The sequence below is a fragment of the Temnothorax nylanderi genome, unplaced genomic scaffold (genome assembly GCF_030848795.1).
Source record: "Temnothorax nylanderi isolate EJ_2023f unplaced genomic scaffold, tnyl_v1.0 TNYL_tig0006_pilon, whole genome shotgun sequence".
NCBI lineage: Eukaryota > Metazoa > Arthropoda > Insecta > Hymenoptera > Formicidae > Temnothorax > Temnothorax nylanderi.
The window spans coordinates 1,730,900-1,756,371 of NW_027249068.1; the positions used below are offsets into that span (position 1 = coordinate 1,730,900).

The 25,472-nt window shown below is 42.1% G+C and overlaps 1 protein-coding gene across 3 annotated transcripts in view; it reads left to right on the plus strand.

Annotated features, from left to right (window-relative positions):
* Positions 1-2,700: 2,700 nt before the first annotated feature.
* Nha1 (Na[+]/H[+] hydrogen antiporter 1) overlaps positions 2,701-25,472 on the plus strand; it is a 34,366-nt gene continuing 11,594 nt past the window's right edge. Inside the window, exons 1-3 of one of the 3 annotated variants that reach the window (XM_071716298.1) lie at positions 2,701-3,205; positions 14,302-14,475; positions 20,704-21,078. In XM_071716298.1, the coding sequence (XP_071572399.1) occupies positions 14,384-14,475; positions 20,704-21,078 (467 nt within the window). In that variant the 5' untranslated portion in view covers positions 2,701-3,205; positions 14,302-14,383. Of the gene's footprint in view, positions 3,206-7,574; positions 8,523-14,301; positions 14,476-15,253; positions 18,107-20,703; positions 21,079-25,472 lie in introns of those variants that run through there. The other 2 variants (XM_071716288.1, XM_071716281.1) reach the window with 2 other exon arrangements.

A 25,472-nucleotide genomic window follows, 5' to 3' on the forward strand; every position in this document is an offset into this window, starting at 1 on the left:
CTAGCTCGCCTCCTTAGCCTTGCAAGTTAAACAGAATTGCATCTGTAATCTTTATTACTTATTGCAGTAATTAAATGCGGTACAAACAATATCTCACTGGCTAATTCGAAGTATCGTTCTTCAAGAGAATCCAGATTGATTGGAAAATAGCAATGCACTTACAATATTATCCTTATAAATTTTCCGAGTTTTTTTATTCGTCAAACGTACCCTGTCATTCGAGAAAGACTATAAAATACTTCAAGCATATTAAACGCACGCGCAGCTCTTAAAGAGACAACGGTAGACTAAACCTTTAGGGAGGAAGAGAGAGAGAGAGAGAGAGAGAGAGAGAGAGAGAGAGAGAGAGAGAGAGAGAGAGAGAGAGAGAGAGAGAGAGAGAGAGAAAGAAGCGGACATGAAACAAAGTAGGAAGATCGAGGATTAGAGTGCACAACCGCCCCTTTCTCACGCCTAGCGCACTCGTATTGACGTCTCGCGGTTTTCTTCCCTGCGCGCGGGTGGGGTGGCTGAAGCTCGAGATTTAATAGGGTGCTTTCCGCCTCTCGTGAAGCCGCGCAACGAGATCCGCCGCGGGCTGAAGTATAATTAGTCATGCTATACAATACCACAGTGGCATAGACCGAATGCATAACTATATATATTTATATATATATATATATATATATATATATGTATATACTCGTCGCATGCTGTGTGTATGTGTGTGTACGAGCGCAACCGGTGCCGCTAGGGAATGTTTGGTAATTGGCGATACGGCGAGACATGAGGAATACCTTGAATCAATCCTGCGGAACACGACGGAGGAAAAACTTCGGAATTTCTAAGTTTTATTAAATCACGTTTTCATTTATAAGTAATGAAAAGCAATTTAATTTTCTTTTGACGAAACAGACTCAGTAAAAAAGCGATCGCATTTATTTGATCACGGTATATTGTCGCGTCAAGGGCTTAACGGCGCGCACTCGTGTTAAATGCAATTTCGGTGAAAAATGGATCAAGTGTACGCTGTGGATCTGTATAACTTTTGCTGTTATATAAGTGGCAGCTTGATATTGATATTGATATTGATATTGATATTGATATCGATATCGATGTTGGCACCTGCACATGACACTGAAATTCATCATTTCTCTCATTTATTAATAAAGATCTTAAACTCCGAAATCGGTCTATTGGAAAATTCAATGGATTGCGGTCTGATTCGCTCTTTAGCGCATTAGAAACAATATTTCGACTACGCATTTTGAATTATTCCTTTTTCCGAAGACCGTACTGTTTATGTTAGGGATTATGTTAGATTATCCTTTGCTGAGAAAAAAATTTTTCGTAACAAGATTGAACCAGCTCGTCCGTCGCAATTTTTTTTACGGAAGAGCGAACGTTTTTATCATCAACTCAAATTGGTATGGATACGGCAGGTTGTCTTAATCGGTTTAGCTATTTGATCGTTACAGCTGACACGTACACCTGCGTGCACGCGACCTTTTACATTTTTTGTCAAACGCGATGATCCGAGAGGATTCCTTTTTTTTCCCACGCAGTTTCAGAGATAGCGTAAGCTCGTTACACTTTCCACGGCGCGCGATTCCCTTCGGCCGCGTTTAAAACGAAGGCATAAATACGTCTTTTCCCTTATGAAGCGGCAAAGTAACGTGATCTTTCATTTAACGAGCGTTGCGCTATCTCGCCGGGTCCGGCATCAATGAGTACCGCGTGGGTGAAACGATTAAATCATTCCGGCCGACGCGACGGGTCGGGAGGAGAAATCATTAAGTGAGAAAAATAATCGGGACGCGCGTGGAAGAAGAGCGGCCGTGCAACACGACACGCGTATTTAGAGCAGAAAGAATAGCGGAACCCTAGATTCTTGTTTCCCGCGGGCGAATGTGGGTTATCGCGGTTTATAGACGTCGGGCCGGCGCTAATTAATAATCCGATGCTATTTTTACGCAGCCGTTGCGACTAAATGGCAGCCGCGAGTTAATCCCGGTTGAAAGAAAATCGATAAGGTCGTAATGCGGGGCGGCGTTACGCGTAAAAGCGGCGCGGGGCTTAAGTAGACAGAGGCGTTAAAATGAGGTGTCCGTTTACTTACTTCCGGCGGGACGTCGCGCGTCGCGTCGGCGAGAGAAAAGCCTGATCTCTCCTCGGCCGAACTTACTTTTGTAATAACAAAAGTTAAACACAAAACTGAGAGAAAACAGGAGCAGGCGCGTCAGACGTGGCACACGTACCGATTGATTTTCCAACAAATCGCATTGAATTGGATTCGCTCTTCTGTCGAGGGAGAGATAAAATAAAATAAAGCAACGATGTAGAACAAAGGCGCTATATGTCAGAAATGAAAGACTCGAAGCTCCATGTTTATCGTTTCTCTCCTCTCCACTCTCCTTCTCTTTGATTTTGAGCTACGGAGTGAATTTATATTCCCCAATTACCATTTCTCTGTATAATTCACCGTAATACATTACATACAGATATTTCCTTTTTACGCCCTCTCGTTTGTCTCTCCTTTAGACCTTTGTACATTAATGCAGTCGGCCGCTGTCTATATTCGTTTAGAGATACAACCGATGTCGTCGGTAGACTTGCTCCGTCGGGCGACGGGCGGGGGGGGGGGGGCGGCGAGGGGGTGGGCACGTTTTGTAGATGAAATACAGTGCGGCGCGATAAATGGGTGCTGACACCGCTGACACGATGCTTCACTGCAGAGACGTGCCCTTTTACTGTGAACCTAGCTTTATTCTCCCCGTGCTTTAAGCGACTTAGGTATAGGTCATGTTGCCGCGGAAGTTGCCTCGCTTTTGTTTGCACCTTGACACCCGACCGGTTGTCAACGTCAGTAACCATTTTCCATTCTTTAAGAAATCGATAGGAGCTATAAGCTCGCCCTTAACATTCGCCGTTATATAAGCCATAATTCACGCTACGGCGAGTCAGTCGTTCACTCGCTGCCAGATGGACTTGAACTCGTAACTACCTTGCGAAGTGTATACGTTTAACGTTTCACCGGCCTTGTAATTTCAATGACAGCAATGTCGAAGGGTTGCCAAACACGCGAGATACTTGAAACGCCTATGCGTTTAGAGTCTACCCGGCAAATTGGACTTCCAGCCGTAAGTTGAAGCAGTTGAAACGACAAGAGAGCTGTGGAGACGTTGATGCGACTCGTGGCTTCGACTGCTCGATCCATCTCACGAAGGTGCGTAATAGCGCTATTTATTATTTATAATCTTGAGCGGCGTGGCCATGCTGAATTGCATATTTCGCAGGTCGAAGGGATTTTAATATTTTATAGACCGTGTATGAGCGCCGTTCTCGCGCTGGGTGGAATAGCATGGTGCAAGTCAGTAAAAATAAAAGTTCGACATTCCGTTGGAACGGCATAAAATGTTGAAATGTTTACTTTATAGAATCGTGAAAACGCCATCGTGGCCAAGTGATTGAATTCTACGACGGATACTTTTGCAAGGTTTCCCAAAATGAGAAAAATTATATTTATACTGCTGAGAAAAGGAAATTAATTATTTTGCTAAAGGCAAATCTTAAGTTTTATTTCAAGTTATTTTAAAAATGTTAAGAATTGGCTGCTTTTATCGATATCTTTATTTATTATTATACTTTCGAAATAACTTTAAATTAGCAACTGATTACTCTTGAAGATTCATAAATTACAATAAATAAAAAACAATTAGATTAACTTATATATCATTTCATTCACCATACTATTATTAGATATGTAATTTTTTTAGATAGCGAGATTTCTGTATGTATAATGGAAATATTTTATATAAATTTAAGTATAGCACTTTTGGTTAAAATATTTCGAGAAATGTATGTAAAATTTACGCGAAAATATTGGTATATTTACTTGGATTAAAATATTTCGAATATCATATAGAACTTTGAATATACGACATATTACAAAGTATCAGCAGGATTCTGTAGAGATTCTGTATTATTCATTAGATCAATTGAATGCTAATTCTGTTCGAACGTAATTGCGTCCATTCATATCGATCTGCAAGGGTATGGACTAGCGGTTCGCCAGCTATGTCTGCACATATAATTCTACCTAATTAGCCCTTGTGAGTGAGCGTATCGGTCAACGTGAAGTTTCAAGGGTGTTTTTTGTAGATTTACATACATTTTTAAACATTATAGATCTACATCCAGCACGTGCTATACGTTCAATCACTCTAAAAAAACAGCCCATAGAGCACACTTGTTCAAAAGCGGGACATAAGACGTCTAAAAGACGTCTTTTAGACATATTTTAAGCGTTTTACTAAAAGATGGCTAAAAGACGTCTTATGTCCCGATTTTGGACATGGTGCTGTGTGGGAGAATGTTACACGTAAAGGAAAAGCTTCTCGCGCCGACATAAATACGAAATGAAGCAGATAGGCTGAAGATGATGCAAACCGCATGAGAATACTTTTAAGTCTTCGTGAGGGTTTGAAAGTACGAGCTATACAGATCCTATAATTAAACGGATCTAAACACACCTAACTCCACCGAGACCCAGTTGCGAGACATTGATACTCGAAGTAGACCCTTCCGATTCGCTTTATCCGAATTAGCGTTTCGATTATTCAATTATTCGAATTTCACCGCGCAGCGTCGCGACGCGGGGCATCCTCCGAAAATTGGAATATTTTGGGCGCATCTGGGATTCGCTCCACAATCTCTCGGGTCGCAAGTGGTAGCGGAAATAATGTCAGACGCAATTACGCGTCGCGATGCGTCGCGGTCGTAAGGCCGAGAGCACGCGAGAAGACGGGAGCATCGAGACATTAGGCTTGTTCGTTTTAGCTGAATTTCTTGCACAGTTCAGTTTTCCTTTCTTTCTTTTCACGTTGGATAGAAAAAGAGAAAAGATGATCTGTACAAGAAGTTCAGCTAAAACGAACAGGTCTTAATGCCAGGATAAGGCCACGACTTCTCGGCAACATGAATGATGGGGCGGATGAAATTAAACATTGAAATTAAAAAATAACTCACCGGCCGATGCGCAACAGCGGAGTTGTAGATAACACTGCGTTGATCTGTAACATAGAAACGTTTTCACATTAAAGCAGATCCGTCCAAGATATAATCGGTACTTGAAATAACTAATTATCGCGCTCGTGAAATTTTTAAAACGTCATTTTAACAGTGATCTGATTTCAAAATGCTAATGCAAGAAACAATCGCGGCCACCGCAAGCGGCCACATATTTCCGCATTAATTCGTTCGCGTAATTAATACGCGAAAAAAATCGTGCAAATAACATTACGACCGTGCGAATAAGAGAGACGCGACGTTCGCGACGTAATATATATTTCTTTTCGCACGTGCAGGAGATCGAACTCCGGCGAAATTTCGAGAGTTAGGGCCGATATCACAGTCTCCGATTAACGTGATCCTCCGATTAAACTCACTCTGCATCTCTTTCTAACTGTCCCCCTAGAAAGAGACGAAAAGACAGTTAGAAAGAGATGCAGAGTGAGTTTAATCGGAGGATCACGTTAATCGGAGACTGTGATATCGGCCCTTATACCTCGTACGGTATTGTACGAATAATAATTCGAGTATCATTAACGGAATCGAGTCGCGAATCAAGTCGCGCTTGAGAAAGACGCGGAATTCGTCACGGGACAGCAAATAATAAACGAATATACCAGTTACTCACCCCACGGTCGCTCCGCCGTCGCCCGATGCCACCCAGGCCCCCTCCTCCTCTTTTTGGTCCTCCTCCGATGTCGCATCTCCGTCGGCGCAGCGCACTCACTCCCTCGTTCACTTCACTCGTTCATACGCGAAAATATCGTCGTTTATGATCGCGCGCTATTTTCTACACTTTGCACGGCACTCCCGGTATTAATATCACGACGCGGCGCGTACTTTAATTACACGGCGACGAAAGAATTACGTCGGAGAAACTACGAACAATGCTATACGATCCGCTCAACGCCCGTCGCGTCGGCCCGTGATGTCCTGCAGGTAGACGCGACGATTGATCTAATTGTAAGATGGCGGAGAGAATTTCGTAAATCGCGCGGCTCACTTCACTCGCCAGGAGCAACCGTCGTCGCGACGACGCTACACTTGCTGCTTGTGAGGCGATTTTGGTTAGCAGGGGGTTAGCTCCAATTAAATCATCGATTTATGAACATTGTGTCGATCGTGTCTATACCTATACCTCACAATCGTCAAATATCAAGACACGATTAAATACGAATTATACGTACGACGTTAATAGAGGCTGTAATCTGTTAATTAAACACGTCGCGGCGTTACTCGATTTAGAATCCGCTCCCGCTCGTATCCTTTATGCTGGCCACACTTTCCATAAAACGTAACAGTTATAAGATTTCGACCAATCGCGTTGCTCAATTCGGCCGCTCGTAGCCATAAGAATCAAGCAACGCGATTGGTCGAAACCTTAGTGTTATTTCTTACGGGGTGCATACCGTTTCATGCATGATGCGCATAATGTATCATTTATCCTTGTTTAACATTCGGTGAACAACAAGAATAAATGATGCGCATCATGCGTGAAACGCAAAGTGTGGCCAGCATTTATCCGCGTTTCGAAAACGACGGCAACTTCATTCTAAAGACCGCACGAACGCGACGCGAGTCAATTTAGATTGACGGTTTTGAGAAAAGCGAGACCAACTATTCGAAAGACTGTAATCGAATGCAATATACCTCGGTATCCGTACAAATTCCGCGAAGCACGTGTATTAAATGAACATTCGATATATCACAGTTTTTCGTAATCTCAACTGCCGAGCCAGACCCGGCGATCCGTGTGTATTACTCCGCGATGCGATCCGAGAGCAATAACGTCAGAGCGGGGAGCGGGTCGCGAGTCGCGAGTCGCGAGCGCCGCGGTAAACATGAGTAGGTAGAGGGTAGAGGGGAATGTGGGGATAGGCTGATACGCATACCGAACGCGCACCGTGCCTAGTCACCTTACCTCCCGTACTCATGTTACCGCGACGCTCGCGACCCGTTCTGTTCTGACGTCGTTGCTCTCGGATCGTGGAAATTAGACGCGAATCGCCGGCTCCCCGACTATCTCGTTTATGAGAAACTGTGATTGATCGAATGATTAGCTAATACGTGTGCTTCGCGGAATTTATACGGTCCTACAATCAGTCCGTATATCGGAGTCGGATGTTGGAACGCAGCCGATGGTCCAATGAGAGAATTTCTTTTTCGAAAACGAATTTCTCTCATTGGACCATCGGCTGCGTTCCGACATCCGTCTCCGATCGACATACGACTGATTGTAGAACCAGCCGTTAATCGTTTTTTGATCGGGTCTGGCGCGGCAGTTGAGGTTGAGGGGCAAGCCGCAACGGGCACGGACCAGTTCGGACGTGTTTTGTCCGGAAAAATTTTTTTAAGTATTGCGACTGTTATGCTGGGGCTACACTATGCGCGTTTTCGCGAATCGGATTCGCGAATCGTGCATTTGTATGCCATTCGTGCTAAGCACACATGGTATACAAATGCACGATTCGCGAATCTGATTCGCGAAAACGCGCATAGTGTAGCCCCAGCTTTACTGTCTGCATTGTGAGTCCAATTAAATTCATTGCGTCAGTGCAACTGAAAATTAAGACACGCCTTACGGCTCATACGACAATTGGTTCGTCCTGGCCATATTAAAAGAGCAATACTGCTCAAAGGCCATATCACAAAGAAGAAGACGAAAAAGCGGCAGTTGAGGTTACGAAATGTGATATATCGAATGTTCATTTAATACATGTGGTTCGTGGAATTTATACGGATACCGAGGTATATCGCGTTCGATAATACTGACTTTCGATTACATTCTTTCGAATAATCGGTCTCGCTTTTCTCAACCGTCAACTTGATTCGCGTCTCGCGTCGCGTTCGTGCGGTCTTCAGAAACAAGTTGCTATCGTTTTCGGAACGCGGATAAAGGATACGAGCAGACCCTAAATGGAGCAACGTCGCGACGTGTTTAATTAACGATCACAGATCACAGTCGTATTAACGTCGTACGTTTAACTTCGAATTTAATCGTGTCTTGATATTTCGATCGTGGGGGGTAGACATAACGTTCATAAATCGATAAGTTAATTAGAGTTAACCAAAATATCGGTTCACAAGCAGCAAGTGTAGCGTTCTCGCAACGGTTGCTCCTTGCGAGTGGAGTTGGCCGTGCGATTAACGAAATTCTCTCCGCCATGTTAGACTCGCTCGTCGCGTCTACCTGCGGGACGTCACGGGCCGACGGCGGGCGTCGAGCGGATCGTATAGCTTTGTTCGTAGCTTCTCCGACGTAATTCTTTCGTCGCCGTGTAATTAAGTACGCGCCGCGTCGCGAGATTAATATACGGGAGTGCCGTGCAAAGGATCGTGCGATCATAAAGTGACGATATTTTCACGCGTGAACGAGTGAGTGAGTGCACCGACGGAGATGCGACATCGGAGAAGGACCGAAAAGAGGAGGAGGGGGCCTGGGAGGCATCGGGCGACGGCGGAGCAACCGTGGGGTGAGTAATTATTATTTGTTTATTATGTTTCTGTCAGTCCTGTGGCGGATTCCGCCACTCCTCTCGACGTTTAACACCGGCGTAATTTCGATCTCCGAGATCTGTGAGGAGAAATATTACGTCGCGAACGTCGTTTCTCTCTTACGGCCATTCTACGATACATATTTCCGCGGTAGCTCGTTGGTATAATTAATCCGCGAAAAATCGTGCAAGTAATATTACCGTGCGAATAAGAGTCATTCTACAATACGTCGCGAACGCTCCGTTTTCCGCCGCCGTCGCCAGTCGCGAACGATGGCAACTGCTAATTGAAAAGTATTTCTGGTTGCGCTTGTCCGGCTTGTCAGTTGTGGTTGTCAAAAGAGAGTTGGCGAACTTTTACCTTTCTGGCGACAGCAAGTGGCAATCGGCGGCAACCGAAAATAGCACTTTTTAACTAGCAATTGCCATCCTTCGCGACTGGCGACGATACGTTCGCAACGTATCGTAGAATGACTCTTATTCGCACGGTAAATATTACTTGCACGATTTTCCGCGGATTAATTATTAACGAGTTACTGCGGAAATATGCAGCCGCGATTGTTTCTTGCATTAGCATCTTAAAATCAGAGTTCTGTTAAAATAAATGTTTTAAAAATTTAACGGGTGCGATAATTATTGCACTTATTGTGCTCGGTGTGCCTGGTCAGTCTACCTCCATTCAATCCTCACCAGGCTCACCAGTCCACCGCTCACGTTGCCGAGAAGCCGCGAAGAAAACCCCAGTCTTGCATCACTACACCGAGAGTGTTTCGCGCGCGCGTCGAAAAAATCTCAGCTGCATTTAAGTCAATGTTATCCCCTCCTCTTCCTCCTTCTCCTTCTCCGCATGCCGTGCGGCACATATCGCGGCCTCGCGCCTTCTTCCTGCGCGAGTCAGAAGTCGTGATAACGAGGGCTAATTGAACGCGTCGGGGACCACGCTCACGCGTGGACTTATGCGACGGACAACATATTCGGCTCGCTCGTCGCGCAAGAGAACGTCAATCGGAATCACCGTTTACATTTTTTTAAATCGTAAATTCGTTCGCTCGAGGTTCTGATTAGAGAAGCCGTTCGGAAATTAATCTGGCTTGCATTACTCGTCCGTTGTGTTCCGCACTGGTTTTGCTAAAACAACAAAAAAGTATGATTAGCGGTGGCGAATTAATTTTGCCCGGAAGAATTTTTTAATTTCTCAAGATTGCATATTACGCAGGACGGAGGAAGGCGTGCGTTCCCTTCAAAGCTTTTATAAATTATTAAGTTTAAGCTTTGAAAGAGGCAACATCTGTTTTAACGAAAAGAGAGAGAGAGAGAGAGAGAGAGGGAAAATTGATAACTTCACGAATCCTCTTCTTATCGGCACGATTTTCTACGCGAGGCGCGGTATTTGCAAGCAAAGTGTTGCAAGCAAAGGTTGTACAAAATTTATGCGAGCGGGAAACAGTTCTACCCGTGACAATTTTCACAACTGCCATAACAAGAGCTAATAATCGACGGTAGTCATTAGCGGAAATCCGTCACAGCACAATCCTGGGGAACGTAATCCGCTCCGCTCCGTGATTAACAGTGTGTGTCGCGATTACGTTCGCTACAATGCGACGCTAATTAATTTATCGTATAACGCGCTCGAGAAATGCGTTTGTTCGCATCTGAAAAAAACATGACTTATACTTTGAAAACATAATTCTTGAAGTCTTCAGAAAACGTTAAAATAATATATAGATATGAATTTGTGTCTAATTTAATTTCTCTAAATCTCATCTTTAATTTTCTAATTTAACCTAAATTAAGTAACTTTATTATAAAACGCATCTATATCTTTTTTTAAGAACACCGCCTAAAATTCGTTTAAGTTTGAAAAAACACGCTTTATATTTTAAATTCGAATAAGTAACTCGAGAAATTCAGAAAACGTTAAAATAATATATTTGACTCTGTGTGTCTAATCTAATTTCTCTGAATCTTCTTATCTTCCATTTCCTAATTAAATCTAAATTAAATAACTTTATTTTGAAACGCATCTGTTTTTTTTTTTTTAGAGCACCGCTTAAGTGTTTTTAGCTGCGAAAGTAGAAAATTCTTCTGTAAGATTCCCGGGAATTTTGGATTACTCACAAGTTCGAGATATATATATTTTTTCATGTTCGGTCTACTTTCATCATAACGACTGATGAACGCAATGTGTCGTGTCATGCTTTGTAAGAGGCAAAATATAAAGAGAAAATATTTCAGTTCGTTTCGCTTCTCTCATAACAACAGATGCAGAAAATTGAAACGCATTAAAATGCATTACGAATCCGTGGCGCCGTAATGTGACACGATTTCGTGAAAGCCATAAATATATCCGAGGCTAGTTGCAATTCCTCATATTATGGAAATTGTAATTTCTTTTTATTATAAGTGTGAAATGGTAGACTGGTCGAATACAGTGCACGACAAAATTTCGAGTTATTTCGACAGAAATGGTGACTTTGATTTAAAACCAAGGGGCCCAATGATTATTTAGCCTCAGAAAAATCGTTATGTATTTACCGAGACAGACATTTATTTTATTTCAACTGCCTTGTTATTTTCATTATAAATCGCATTTATACGATGCCAGTTTAATGTTTAAGCGCGCAGCTGCGAACCGACCGGCGATTCGACGAAGAAACGCGCAATTCTTTTCTGTCCTTCCATCCGGCATTCGTCTCTATCGCCAAGATGTTTATGTATGGATACAACGGTGCAGCAGCTGCACCTTGAATTACTTACCTAGATTCTAGTCGTGTTATCGACGTCGCCATCGCATTCTTTTTACCGTGTAATACAGTTTTCGTATAAAAATTCCCCTCGCCCGTAAATACATCGAAACTGCAGTGTAGACAGTCCGCCGCGAATATGAATAATGCAACGGACGATTATTCATATTCCCGATGCATACTTAACGTACGGTTAGCAATGATTTTAGTTAAGTAAATTTGTCGAAATTTGGCACACTTAAGTTTCGGGGATGCCTCTAAACCTAGACGCCGCTATTTGACTTGCGTGTTATTTGCGTAACATGAGGATACAGCGTTTAATATAAACATGAAAGGGAGAATCAAAGGGTAAATTCAGCGTTGAATTTATGCCAAGTCGAGTACGTGCCGAAGCTTACGAATGAAGAAGACGAAGGAAAAGGGTAACTTCCCCGCCTGTTGTGCGCGACCAATGAATGCATACAGCAATATAATAACGAGGGACGGGAGTCGGGGGACGCGGGACGCCTTGCGACGCCACTTCGGACACGATAAACGCTAAAATGTCGCGCGTATTCGATGCAAACCAACCGCACAGCCATTATAATTTCCATTTCGGTTATGGCAATTTCCATCTCGGACATGCATCCGCAATTCGCTGCGGGATAGCGGGATTCGCTCGAGGCTTTATCGTACACCGAAAGACGCTTTCGCGAAAGATGTTTAACGTCGGTAGTGATAGAGGTATACTCCGAACTCCGGCAAGAAAACGGAACTACTGTATTGATGTACGAGTCCATTCAAAATGGGGAACAGAAGAGGGTTTTTCGTTCGCTCTTACAGGTTGCCAATATTATCCGAATCACTGCAAAAACTGCGACATTTGACCGTCATATCGGCGTTGCCGGGAACGGTAAAAAGCTGCCCGAGGATCGAAAGTGGGACGAGCGATAATCAGCGCGCGGTGGTTCTCGGATAAAAAACTCCCCGCGATGTAAGAAAGATGGGTTGGGATTGTGTAAAAATATATTTTGATGTATCGGAAAAAGGAGGATGCTGCGCCCGCGATTGCGCAATCTCCCTCTGCTTCTCTTCTCCTTCCTCTCCTCTCGCCGTTGTTCTATATATAAAGTCAAAATAAATCGTCTCTTTATTATGAGTTGGAGTAGCTGATATTGGAAGTGTAACGATTTTCCATTTATCTCCTCTCGTGCCGAAGAAATAACAGTTTGTGACAAAAAGATATATTTTGTCACACTCATCAGAAGTAAAGGTATAATTGTCGCAAGAAAAAGACCTAGTTTCGCACATGCACGTGACGCGTAACATAAAACATCTCGCTCGCGATATTACGGCAAGAGTTCCCGCTCCGTGAAAGGGCAATCGGAACGGAAGCATCTCGAAGTACATATTTTCATTGTTTAGCGGAAGAGAGTAAATAGATAGCGACGTGACGTACAATTTCTCTTCGTTTCTGCCGCCGAATTATTACGGGGCACAGGGTGCAGCTGCGCAATGAACCGCCTATCCGGCGTGTCGCCGAAACCACTATACTTTCCGTCGTCGTCTGGCAGCCTTTTATCTCCGGGTGATATATGAGGGCGAATAGGGCTTCTCTCCGCGCGCGTTGGACATTGTGTGCCGGGCCATGTAGCAGAATACGTTGTTGTAGTATCCCTCCGTGTTGGCCCGGAGCTTTTAAGCTAATTTGACGCAGCGCGCACCGCGCGGTCATTTTCCGCGCGCAACTCGTCTTCGTCGCGTCCTCACATTTCGTTCGTGCCTTGTCGTTACTTTGCTCATCTTTTTCACGAAACAAGAGGTCAGCAAAAAAACTAAGAGAACAAAATTCAAGCGGACGTAACGTAAATGAACAAATCTGAATTTTAACATTTGCAGGAGAGAAATGAAGCCGGATTTTCTGTGTATTACAGCTACGCAAACTCAGACAATCTGACGATATAAGCGGCTTTGGACCTTCTTAAAGAAGTGCTAAAATTATTAGAACAGCAGTATAAGTAAACACCTTATGTGTTAAAGCGTCACGCGTCTTAAGAACTTGGTCATCCGTCTTAAAAAAAATATCCTGTTGAGGATGACGCAGTTTAGGGCCGTAACAAATTCAAATCCGGCGAAATCTGGCGATTTGTCGTCCGGCGAAGATTCTTTAAAACATGCTCGGCGATATGCACCTCGCACACGTTCCGGGGTCAGAGCGAGCGAGCGGGCGGGCGGGCGGTCGATGGAGGAGCGGAGAGGTAGATCGGTGAGACCGGAGAGACCGGAGAGACGGAGAAGAGGGATATTTGCAATTCCAATCCCATCTTCGACCTCGTCTCTCGCGCAACCTCCACCTCCATCCCTCCTACCTCCTGCACGCTTCTCCGAGGGACGTAGACGTTTCTCGCGTGACTTCGCCGGCCGCGGAATGTCCGACGGCGGACGGACGCGAAAACGACACCGGATCGCGCGATACACGGACGCGCGCTGGACGAAACACATCGCGGATTTTTCCCGATTTTCTCTCCGCGCGCGGCGCGGCGGCCAAATGAAAAAGCTATGCGAGGCACGAGCGCTTTTAATTTCCCGTTCCCGAAATTCTCATAGTTTGCGTAGTGTAATTGAAACATTGAATATCTCTTCAATTTAATTGGCTGCATCGCCGACAAATGGCACCAAAAAATGCGTTATTAATTCGAAAAAAAGTACATATGTGCACAGTTGATTGTTCAAACGTTTGTAAAGTGGTTTGGAAATGGTATATTTTCTCGTATTACTTAAAAAGTAAATTATATGGCACATTTTTAATATACCTAACATTAATATATTTAATTTTTTAATATTAATATATTTTATATTTTATATTAATATATTATTTGATACATTTCATATATGTATAATCTTAGTATATCTTATAAATATCTTAGAAGTTTGCGCAGTTGCTAAGGCTAATATAATTTTACTTACGGGATTTCCTCGCGAGAATCCTTCGAAAGTCCAAGTATAAACCTATTCACATTTAATCGGTTAAATAGTATTGCAGATTACGAGACAAGAGCATTATCTACACACGACGCATGGAGCCGTATAAGAACGCTGCGTTAACGAGGGACGACAATGCTCGACTTCCGCAAGCGTGCCCGAGAAGCGTACGATTTCATCATTAGTAGAAATTTGTTTCATGACGCGTCAACGGATCTTGGAGGAAGGTGAATTTATTTTGCTCATTTCTAATAAAAGATATATATTTTTTTTCGACAGACAAGTCAGCACACGTTGTGGATATTATTCCATCTCCTTTCTCGCACACATTTTTCAAGAGCGTGATGCAAAAAGATGTAATATGTAATATAAAAACATAAAATATATAATATTTTGCATAAAACATTATATTACGTAACAACGGGATAAGAAATAATATCCCTCTATAAAAAATATAGAGCATAAAATCTCCCAGATTTTAGATTCGTCATTATCACGATTTATATCTATTTCTTTTTTTTTTATTTCTGAAAGTTTCGTGGATCCGCGAATTTTCGCCCTTAAACGATTTTATGACCCCCCTGTCTGTTCATTCTTTTTTCATCATTAAACTTGATTGTGATGTCTTGTTAACGGCGGAACTTCGTCGATAAATACAAGCACGCGGGGAGCCGCTATAAATTCTTCCTGTTTTCTGCACGCGTATTCCACGGCCAACCATCTCTTCAGCATATTTCATTTCCTTCTCCGTCTACGCGCGGACTCCTCCTTCCTTCTGTATTTGCCCGTCTACCAGAGGAGAAATAAATTAAAATAGAAATTTGCAATTTCCCGCGCTTTAAGAGTTCAATTCTATTTCACCCGACTTTCGCTGATTCAATTCGCTAGTTTTTAATGTAAAATTAAACTTCATAAATTTGCAGAGCGCTTAACGAGTAAAAGTGAAGCGGAATAATAGCGTTTGCCTCTCTCGGAGCAGATTACTGAAATACTTGTCGTTTTCACAATTAATTAATTCATGATACGTTGCATTATGCTAATAACCATAAAAATAAAACGAAAACTTTCGTTTTACGAGACACGGAGATTCCTGGGGGTTTCGTTATTTCGGTCTTTTGCATTTCTCCGAGTTGTAAAAGTTTCGCATAACTACGTCCGGAAGTTCATTTTATCGGTCCGAATTGGAGACGTCCATAAATTGAATCCCGATGGATGGAGTTCTAAATGGAGTTACGTACAATCGTACAACTAAACAAGCGACAACGAAGCGTGACAATAATATTGACAAGAAAGAGCGAGACAGAGAAAGAGGGAGATTGTGTATGTGTATATGTGCGCGCTCGCAGGTCAATCAATAGATGACGGTATATAGATCGGTGAGAAAGAGCGACGGCGATCGATAGAGGGACCGTAGTAATCGCGTAGTAACCGTGTCGATCGGACGAACGTAGTAACGCGCATACCTCCGGGCTCCGGCGATCCACGGCTGGACCGTTTTGCAAGTGACCGCGAGGTGATCAAAGGAGAGCGCGCGTTGCGTCCGTTTCCATCCTCTCTTCAAATTAAATCGAGAGGGATATCGCTCGCGGGAAATCAAGGAGATCGATGAAGGATGCGAGCTTCAATTGAAACCGTTAATTCCGAACTCGTGTCTCATCACGACGCGCCCGCGCCGGTCCCGGAAGAGATCGGGGATCGCACGCGCTGAGGCTACGCTGGCTATACGTGGGCCGAGATTGCGCGCTACGTAACGTCGGATGAGATGACGCTTTCGAAATAGGCGACGATCCGACACGCAGCGTGTTATCTCGCACGTGTACGTGCGTGTGCATCATCATGATTTAGGTAAACGGTCGGAGCGAGCCGACGCGCGACGTCCACGTTTTTCGTCTCGTTCCTCATCCGCGCTCCGGATCTCCAAATCGGAGAAACAGCCAAAGTAAGCGACCGTTATTAAAATTGTCACGAGGGATCGTTCCGAACTGTCACGCGTCCTGACGAGGGATAAACCCGGGATCAAAAATTTCACTCCGATTCCGTAATACCCGTGCTACATTGGACAGCGATGCTCATGATACATAATGCGTGTGATACATAATGGCGATATTAAATTATTAGTAACACCCGTGATAATTTAAAGCAATTTCTCCCTCTCCTCCTCTACGCTGCGTTCGCTTGTACCAAGCTTACTCTCCTTTAAAACGCAGGGGGAAAACGTTTGCCGCCAAAGTTGTCGACGGATCCGTTTAAACGGGGAGTATCGGAAAATGAAAATTAGTACGCCAACTAATACTCGTCGAATAATAATTCACTGTTAATACCTCGGGAGCTCGAAACTTTCCGGCGAGTTTATATCCTTCGTGTTTTCGATCGCGACAGTACCGCGCGGCGGAAATTCTGAGCTGTCGATCTCCGGCGGCAGCGCGAGCTGCTATCAGAAGCGCAGCGGACCGTTGCCGGTTCGTCAATGAGGTGGCCAGCTGTGCCCATCCTGTGTGCATCGCGCGACAATTATCGTCACGGGCTGCCCGTGACTGCCCGTGCTCGTTCGTCCGCGATTCGAACACTTTTTACGAGCCCCACTACCATCCGCATAAACACCACCGCTTGCCGCGTACATTGCCGCTTTTAGTCGCTGGTTAACCGTGCCGTCGCGCTCACGTTCCATCGCGACGACCTATACCGGTCGCTCGTCTCCGTCCAGCCGAAGGGGACTTTGTTATCGCGAAAGCTTAAATTACGATAAAAGATAAAACGCAAACGAGATGCACCGGTCGCGCCAATCGCGTCGAGCGCGACCGTTGGTCGCGTTTCCGCATCGACGCAAACGATCGTGAAACCGATCCGATCGGTTTGGGTTAGACGCATGGCAAAGGAGCCAGTGGAAAAGTTTGGTCTCGTGGACGAACGGCGGCCGATCCCGAGAGTGGCGCGTGCTAACGCTAACGCTAACGAAGAAGACAAAGCTCCGACCTGAGCGCAAAAACGGATCCGGGGAGAGCACACGCTCGCGAAGAAGGTACAGTCCGGTAAAAGCGGGCCAAGGTGTCAAAGACGTCAATCGTCGCAACGCATTAGCGTTCGTCGTCCGCCGATCGCCGTCCCCGTTCCCGTCCTCGTCGCGCGGCGGTGTCTCGTCACGAGACAACCCGCTAACGATCGCCGTTAACGTGGCGAACGCGTGATCCGGGATCGTCGCAGTACGTTTAGCGACACCGCGCGCGGCTACGGCCTTTCCCGATCGCGATCAATAGCGCGAGTGAATCGACAGGTATCGACAGGTGTGCCCCGCGGTCGGTGCGATCAGTTTCGACGAGAACTCAACGAGAGATTCGTCGTCACCCGGTCGGGCAAGTGAGAGACCGATCGATTACTCGATCTGCATTTGCGCGCGCGGTCTGCATCTCGCATCTGAGAGGATTAAAGTAGAGGATATAAAGAATATATAGAGAATATAGATAAAGGAGAGGAGGCTGGATTTTATCCGCCAACGTCCCGTCCGAGAATCTTTAGCGATCGATAAATCCGTCGGTGGAAAATGGATATCGAGATGGGCAGCAGCAGAACGAATAAGCCCAGCGAGGAGTTGGCGAAGAGACGCGTGTCGATCAGCGATCAGGTGATGGGAATCGATAATCCCGCTTTCGAGCATAACCGGCGCATCAGCGCGAGTTCGGAGCACAATTCTGATCAGGGCAGGCGGAAGTCGATCCTGCATCACGGCGGCAGCGCGGAGAACATTCCGCAGTACAAGTTCGATCTGGAGAACGGCAGGATCAACGGTAACAGAAAGAAATCGGCGTACAGCCTGTCCAGCTCGATCAGAGACAAAATCGAGTATTCCGAGGAGCTCGAGAGGTGAGACCCGATTATCTCGGTAAACTCCGCAAAGCCTGTTTGCGGATACTTCCGAGCTGATAAGCTGCGCGTCTGAATCATTTTTCTCGATCTAGATCGGGAAGACGTTTTTCGATCGATATCGAAGGGACAATTCGTAATCGTTCGACGAAACAACAATGCAAACAGTGCGAACGTATGTTTAAAATGTCGTTCAAAAATATTTTACTTGCACGGTCAGTGATAATGAGTCACGTTGCGACAAAGGCAAATAATCTTCTCGATAATGGATGACAATAATTACTATATACTTTATTTTTATCATATCGTCGCAAACTAGGTGCGACGATATTTTTACGTTCTTGCAAGAATAAGACACATTTCAATCGACGCGAAAGCATTTTATTGCTTATAGAAACTGTTCCAAAAGATCGATAAAATGAACATTCCAAACTTTATTCATCATCTTTTTTGTTTTCTCTCCAAAATTAATTAATGTCGGCAATTTGTGAATATCATCAGTTATCATCAGAAATATATTTATTGACATTTTTTATAACTTTTATATTTTTAATCATTTTGAATATTCATCAAATAGGTAACTTCTTCTAGTCATCGTCGTGGTTTTCCCTTCGCCGGTCTTTGTATCACGCAATTCAGAGCTCAAAAGAAATGTGTTGATTCATTCATTACTTGATTTGTAGGTATCTCAAATCAACGAGGCCGGTAAAACTGTTTGCATTACTAAAGCGACAATCAACATCAATTATTTTATTTTATGGCTATCATTTATGGCCTATTTTTATTTTCTTAATAGCGGCTGTCTACGCGTAAAAATTTAAAACTCTTCTCTCACGTCTGCTTCCTGAGACCGTAATCACTTTGAACGATTTTGAACAAGTTGTATAGATGCGATTGATTTTACATAAATTTTTCGGACAAGATATTTTTTTCGCAAAAACAACTTGCGATAAACAGATTTTCTAATATAAAAACGGACAATGACGTATCTAACCTTATACAAACAGATTTTTGTTTTTATTATTTGAATAATGCAATCTTTATATTAAAAAATCTGTCAGTCGCAAGTCATGCTTTTGCAAGAGAATATTTTAAAAATTTAATTAAATTGCGTAATAAGAAAAAATTAAAATGTATACCCATATTAATATTTATAAGGTACTCTTCGATTTGCTATAAAACGATATACAATGTGTTTCAGAATTATCGTATTTCTTTTTCAGTGATCTTTTCTCGTAAACTTTACATCGAATTTATCTGGTAGCAAGAAATTAATTGGAAGCTCAATTACAGAGTTATTCGCACATAATAAGCAGAATAATAGAGTACGAATATACTAATATCAGTATTTTCTTCGAAATGTGCGACCAATACATTATTGATTAGTTTGAATGAATTATTAATTCTTTATGACTTATGAATGAGTGTAACATAAATTATAAACACGCTCTCAATTCTACATATAATGAATTTGTTAACCCGAAATTATTATTGCACACACAGCATAATACAATCTAATAAACTACTACCGTGTAAAGCTGTATACCAAATTAACCATTACGTTGCTCAACAAAGGCATGTAGACAGATATAACAACAATTATCGTTAGTTATCACATTATCACACTAAATCTAAGCTAGTTTTACAGTTAGAAATTATCTCCGCGGATAAGCCAGTAGATACTGAATAGATTGAAGCTATTGACACTCGTACTTGAAGGCATTAATTCGAGCAAACTTGGTCTGAGCGAATAATACAATGATACGTTAAATGGAGATAGCTCTGAAACGTGATTTTCATTTAACAAATTTTATTAACATTCACAAAATGCTAGATATTCTATATTTATATAATTAAAAATTATCCATATAATTAAAAATTAAGATATTTTTGGTCTTGATATTTTTTCGTCATAATAAATATATTATTTTGTGTATTGTTGCGTTAAATTAGTATTATAAATTAAATTTACATTTATGTGTAGTTTTAAGTTGTAGAAGCAATTAATTCTATTCTCTATATATATATATATATAAAAACTGCAAAATGCGTGTATTGTATAAAACTGTAATATAAACATTTTAAATGCAAAATTACAAAATTTAAAATACTATTGAAACTGACATTAAAAAATACAATTTCACATAAAAGATTCGTTATACTGAAAATAGCATAGCGTGTAGTACAAATTGGATTAAAAGCGCACAGTAACGCACGTTTTTTTTATTTGTTTTGAACTTACTCTTATCTTTATTTTTATCAAGAAATAGACGAGCGCATTCTCGTGCGGCGGCGCGCGCGATACGCGATCTCTATCTCTATCGCGCACATTCCACATGATTAATTTTCATTAGGTAATCCCGCTACCTACAGATAATTATTTTTGTTAGTTAAGAGAAACTACTGAATATGTTTGCCCACGCATTAATTCCTTTGAAATAGAAAATTAACCGGCCTATGGCCGGCTATGTTCGATCCTCGAATTGTAGAAATTAGGAAGCGTCTCGAGGAAAAACCGAAAAAATATTATTGGCTTCAAGGTTCTATCGCATTTCAATGTCCTGCTGCGCTCTTCATCTCATTTACGTCTCTTCCAGATCGTGGCTATATCTATTTTGCGCCCGATGTCATGGTCGCGACGACACACCGTCGTGGGAGCCGCCAGGATGGAGAAGAGCGTGTCCGCAACCGTTCTGTCCAACGTACAGGAAATTCGCTCGGGTTCTGTGCCTCTTTCTTTTGGGTCTGCTGCTCTGGGGTGTCGTCTATTCGGTGATCGGCAATGACGCCGCCCCGGGTGGCCAGCTGTTCGGATTGGCCGCTCTGTGCATCGCCGCGCATTTCGGGGGTTGGCTGATCTCTTTGACCACTCTTCCGGCCTTGATTGGTATGCTGATCACCGGTCTAATATTGCAAAATGTCGGACTCGTCAAGATCGAAGGACAGTACACTGTGATAGTCTCCAATCTACGGTGAGTCTGCTTTCGTGTTCAAAGAATATCCTCGATGTGAGGTTCTTATCGAATATCTGGTTATTTCTAGTTGAAACGAAAAAAGTTTTCGAAGTGTCAGCAAAAATTGTCAAGTGTCAGCGACGATCTCTTCAATTTAATTTAGAAATTGATATAAAAATATTTTAATAATGGGATAATTGCGAGGGAATATTAATTTATGAAATTACTATTTAACTGCGTGCACTAAATATATTTGAAAATTTAATTTGAATTTTATTATACATTATTTTATTACATTTGCAAAATTTATTTTCCTCTAATTAATTAAAGAAGTTAATTAATTTGATTTATAAATTCGATTAAATTAAGAACTATTTTTGTTGTAAAAAAATCATTCAAAAATCTATTTAATTGAAATGGAAGAGGTCACCTCGATCAAATTAGATAATAATGTAATTTATGAATCCCAGACTGGAAAGGTAAAAAGTGGAAATTTTAAAAATAAAACATAACGATTATCTGAAAAATGATATTTTCGGAAAAGTGAAATAGTAATATAATTCTTTCGATAAATGAAATAATTTGATCTGCTGAATAAACGAAATTTGGTTGCGTGAAAGTTTTATCCCCTGTCATGTGAGATATAAAGCAATAGGGAATAAAAGTTTTTAAAAACTCCCTTTTTATTGAAATATAGGAAAGTTTACTAACAATTATATTCTACATCATTTTGGGTAAAATCAACTGCCACTTTAAATCGGGCGTCGGATTTTATTTGTCGAACGGAGAATAGAAACATAGAAAAGCATAGAGAACCCTTGATGGACCAATTTCTTACGTAAACTCGAGGCTGAACCGGTTAAATCGCTTTTTCATTGCGAACAGTCGTTATCTCTACTCACGTGTCATTATTGGAAAAACGTGTCATTATTGACGACGACGACGACGACGACGACGACGGCGGTGGCGGCGACGACAATGACGACGATTACTCGAAGGTCCCTCGAAAGTCTCCGAGAGTAGCGATCAACTTGTCGCGATCGCAAGGTGGCCGCTTTTTAAGGTCGAGGTCTAACGACGGTGAATCGCCGCGGACACGCACGACAACGGCTCTATGCACGGCATAACAAGTGCGGCTTTAGCGGCAATCAAATTCAAGCTGCATCCTCGCTAACGAATGCCGCTGACAAAAGGGTCGGATAAGATCCGTCGAGTTTCCCGCAATCAGCTGCCTTCTCTCCTCGCGCGCGTGCAATGGCTCTTCAAGGTTTCCCCATATTTTATGATAGGAGAACGTGTTTATCCGTAATCACACGCAGGCTGTGTGCGTGAACCTTTGATCCTAGCGTTCTCCGACAACCAAAGTAAAATGATAAACTACTCTAGCTCCAGCACACAATTCGTTTATGTTAATATAAAATTAGAATTCCAACGAGCATTTAGGTATGAAAAGTATGTAAATACTTATGAAACCTTTAACTTCCCGGCGCGTGTACTTGACCCACTTTGCCGCACTGATCGATGTCATCGCGATGTCATTACCGAAGTTGACGAGACCCGTCGACTTCGTCTCTCCTTCGGCAAAATCTTTAGAACTAGTTTTCCATGGGATTAAACATAACTTCTTAATCCGCGCACGTTCGAGTGATTTTGTATTAGTTTGCAAGTGACATATTAGATTCCGTTAAATTTCCATCTTACGATAACTAAGTTACCATGAAGATGTATTTCGAATTTACGTTCAAAGAAGGATATATGTCGAGTTTGAACTATCCATTACTAAGAAACGACCTGTAAAATTTCCCAGTGCGGTAACGAGCAATCAAAGGACGTTCCAACAAACGATTCCATTAATATAAAATGACTGCAATTATCATTATTACGTCAATTATCGTCGATTGGCACCAAGATTTCTATTCCTTCCGTTTCGAAATAATTTTCCACAACTGTTGGTCTGAATTTGCTCGATCATCATCCTTTCGATTGGTCAAATTCGCCTTATGACTCGAATAGCCTACCAATGACAGAGAAACGTAGCTAGAATCGTTAATGCTGGCGAGCCATGGGTCACCATAGAAAACGTTATGCCTGACCTTGCTAGGAAATTAATCGACACGTCGCGGTCGACAGCTTCATTTATTATCGGTGAAATATTACCCTTTTATTAAAAAAAATTCTTTTTTACAAATAGGGAATAGTGAGAGAGGCATCTTCAGCGTGTAAACAAAATTAATATACATGAAAATTACAAACGATATAAGATTAACGGTCAAAAGATCCATAATGATATTTGGTACTTTGAACAAACGAATAACGCATTTTTCAGCCTGCGTGTAATAATACATCTTTTTTACATTTGATTTATAGCAGTCGTTGCGAATCTTTTTTGTAAATTCTGATAAAATTCAAAATGACAGCTAGTTGAATTTTTTAAAGATTAATAAATTGCTTCACACAGTTTTTATAATGAAAGTTTTTGTCATAAATCACGTTAAACACATGTTTTATTAACGAATACATTTTTTTGAACGTTAATTATTGAGAAACCGCACTGAGAGAAATATGTAAGAGAACTGTCTGATTGTTTATCTATAGAGTAAAAGTAATATAAATAACGCTCGTAGTAGTATATCATATAAGTAATATAAGTAACGGCGTTTTTTTTTTTTTCAGAATTTATCTCAAGTATTTACGAAGGAATCATTCACCTCGAGCACATAATATTTTATATATATTATCGCAATGCACATTAGATATTTCGTAATATGACCTTTTCTTTCCTGACGTTGCGAAGATATCTCCGTAATCTGCTGATCCATTTTATTATCGATATATACACTCAGATTTATTGATAAGTATCGCACGATAAGGAGTTCGCACGGATATGCAATTTTCAGTAGCGTGTGAAACGAGATCCAGTTTGAAGGCGGACTACTCAAAAGAATGAGGAGTCGTGGCCATATAAAATCGTGTAACTTACGAATTTGTTCAACAACGTTAAAAATAAAGATGATCAGCAACTGTCAGTATTATGGCACGAAAAATAGCACTTAAAGGCACCATGAAAGATTGTACAGTTTTGAGGAAGCGATGTCGCGATGTCGGTTATAATTCTGGTTCGACGATTTCTTCAATGGCTCGCCTGTCACATTTATTCCACGTGACTTCGCGTGTCACTGCTCCAACTTTTCGATTCATTATTCATTACAGTTGGAAGATAATGCCAAGGTTACACGAAGATTAAGCCGACTCTACCGAGGTGACGTTGTGGAGATTTCTAAAAGTCGTCTTAATCTTGAAGATGGTCCGTTGAATTTTCGTATTATGCAGATTGGATGTCGAACATATTGAACTGATGGAGAATAGTTACGTTTTTGACGGGGCTGTCGATAGGACTCTGTCAAACGCGGGGATTAAATGTATAGCGCCAGCTTTAGCGGGCGTTTACGCGCATCGTTAGGAGGAGTCATGTACGCCTAAGCTAAATGCAGCTAAATACAAGCAAACATAGGCCGCGCGTTGTAAGCGATTTGCGTGCGCGTTCGCTTAGGCGAAGCTACCCCCTGTATGCCCGCGTAAACAACCCCCCAGAAGCCGCGGTCCACATCGACTGCAAGACTAATAAAGTGATCAAACCGCGGTTGGGCGCTTATTGACATGTGCAATTTACTGTCAGACATTACGAAACGACCGAAATGCAATAGCTGCGAAGCAGAACAGCGCGTAAGCTGTTACGTATTCGATGCGTTTTGCGATACAATTTTCCAATCATTAAAAATGTTATCGCGTGGGTCGACGGAAGTTCCTTAATAAGAATGCCCTTATAAATTGACAAAGTAGCCTGAAGTGTAGTCAAAAACTTTTTATAGAATAAAAATATTAGTTATTTACTTCACGTATTATACTTCAACTTTTCTCAATATCAACCGTGAAAGAATTTTTCTCATAATCATTTCCTTCATTTGTTCGAGAAAACTTTCCGTTGCGATATCTCAGCAATGCGAGCCGCGTCGTTCGTTTCTTCGCGTATTTTTTCGTTCCGGAGAGACTCACGCTTCCACGTCGATAAGACGTATACGAGCGCGAATCTCCCGTAAATATCCTCGCGACACACGCGTACCTACCTACGGCATTCTGCGCGACACAATTTACACGACTCGCTAGAAGGTGTCCTGTCGGTTTATTTCGAAAAAAAATTCCTTTGATCTTGTGATGTTGAAGCGACACGGCGTTAATTACAGGTTATACGACTATTCAGCTTTCCGCTCAGTGGTGCTCGCATAGAGAAAGGGTTTTAACTTTTACACTTTCTTTAAAAAAAAATAATTTTTTATAAGAGAGGATAATTTTCTAAATAAAAGAAATTTACTTACTTTATATTCATATTCATAAGATATAAGCAAATGCATTTA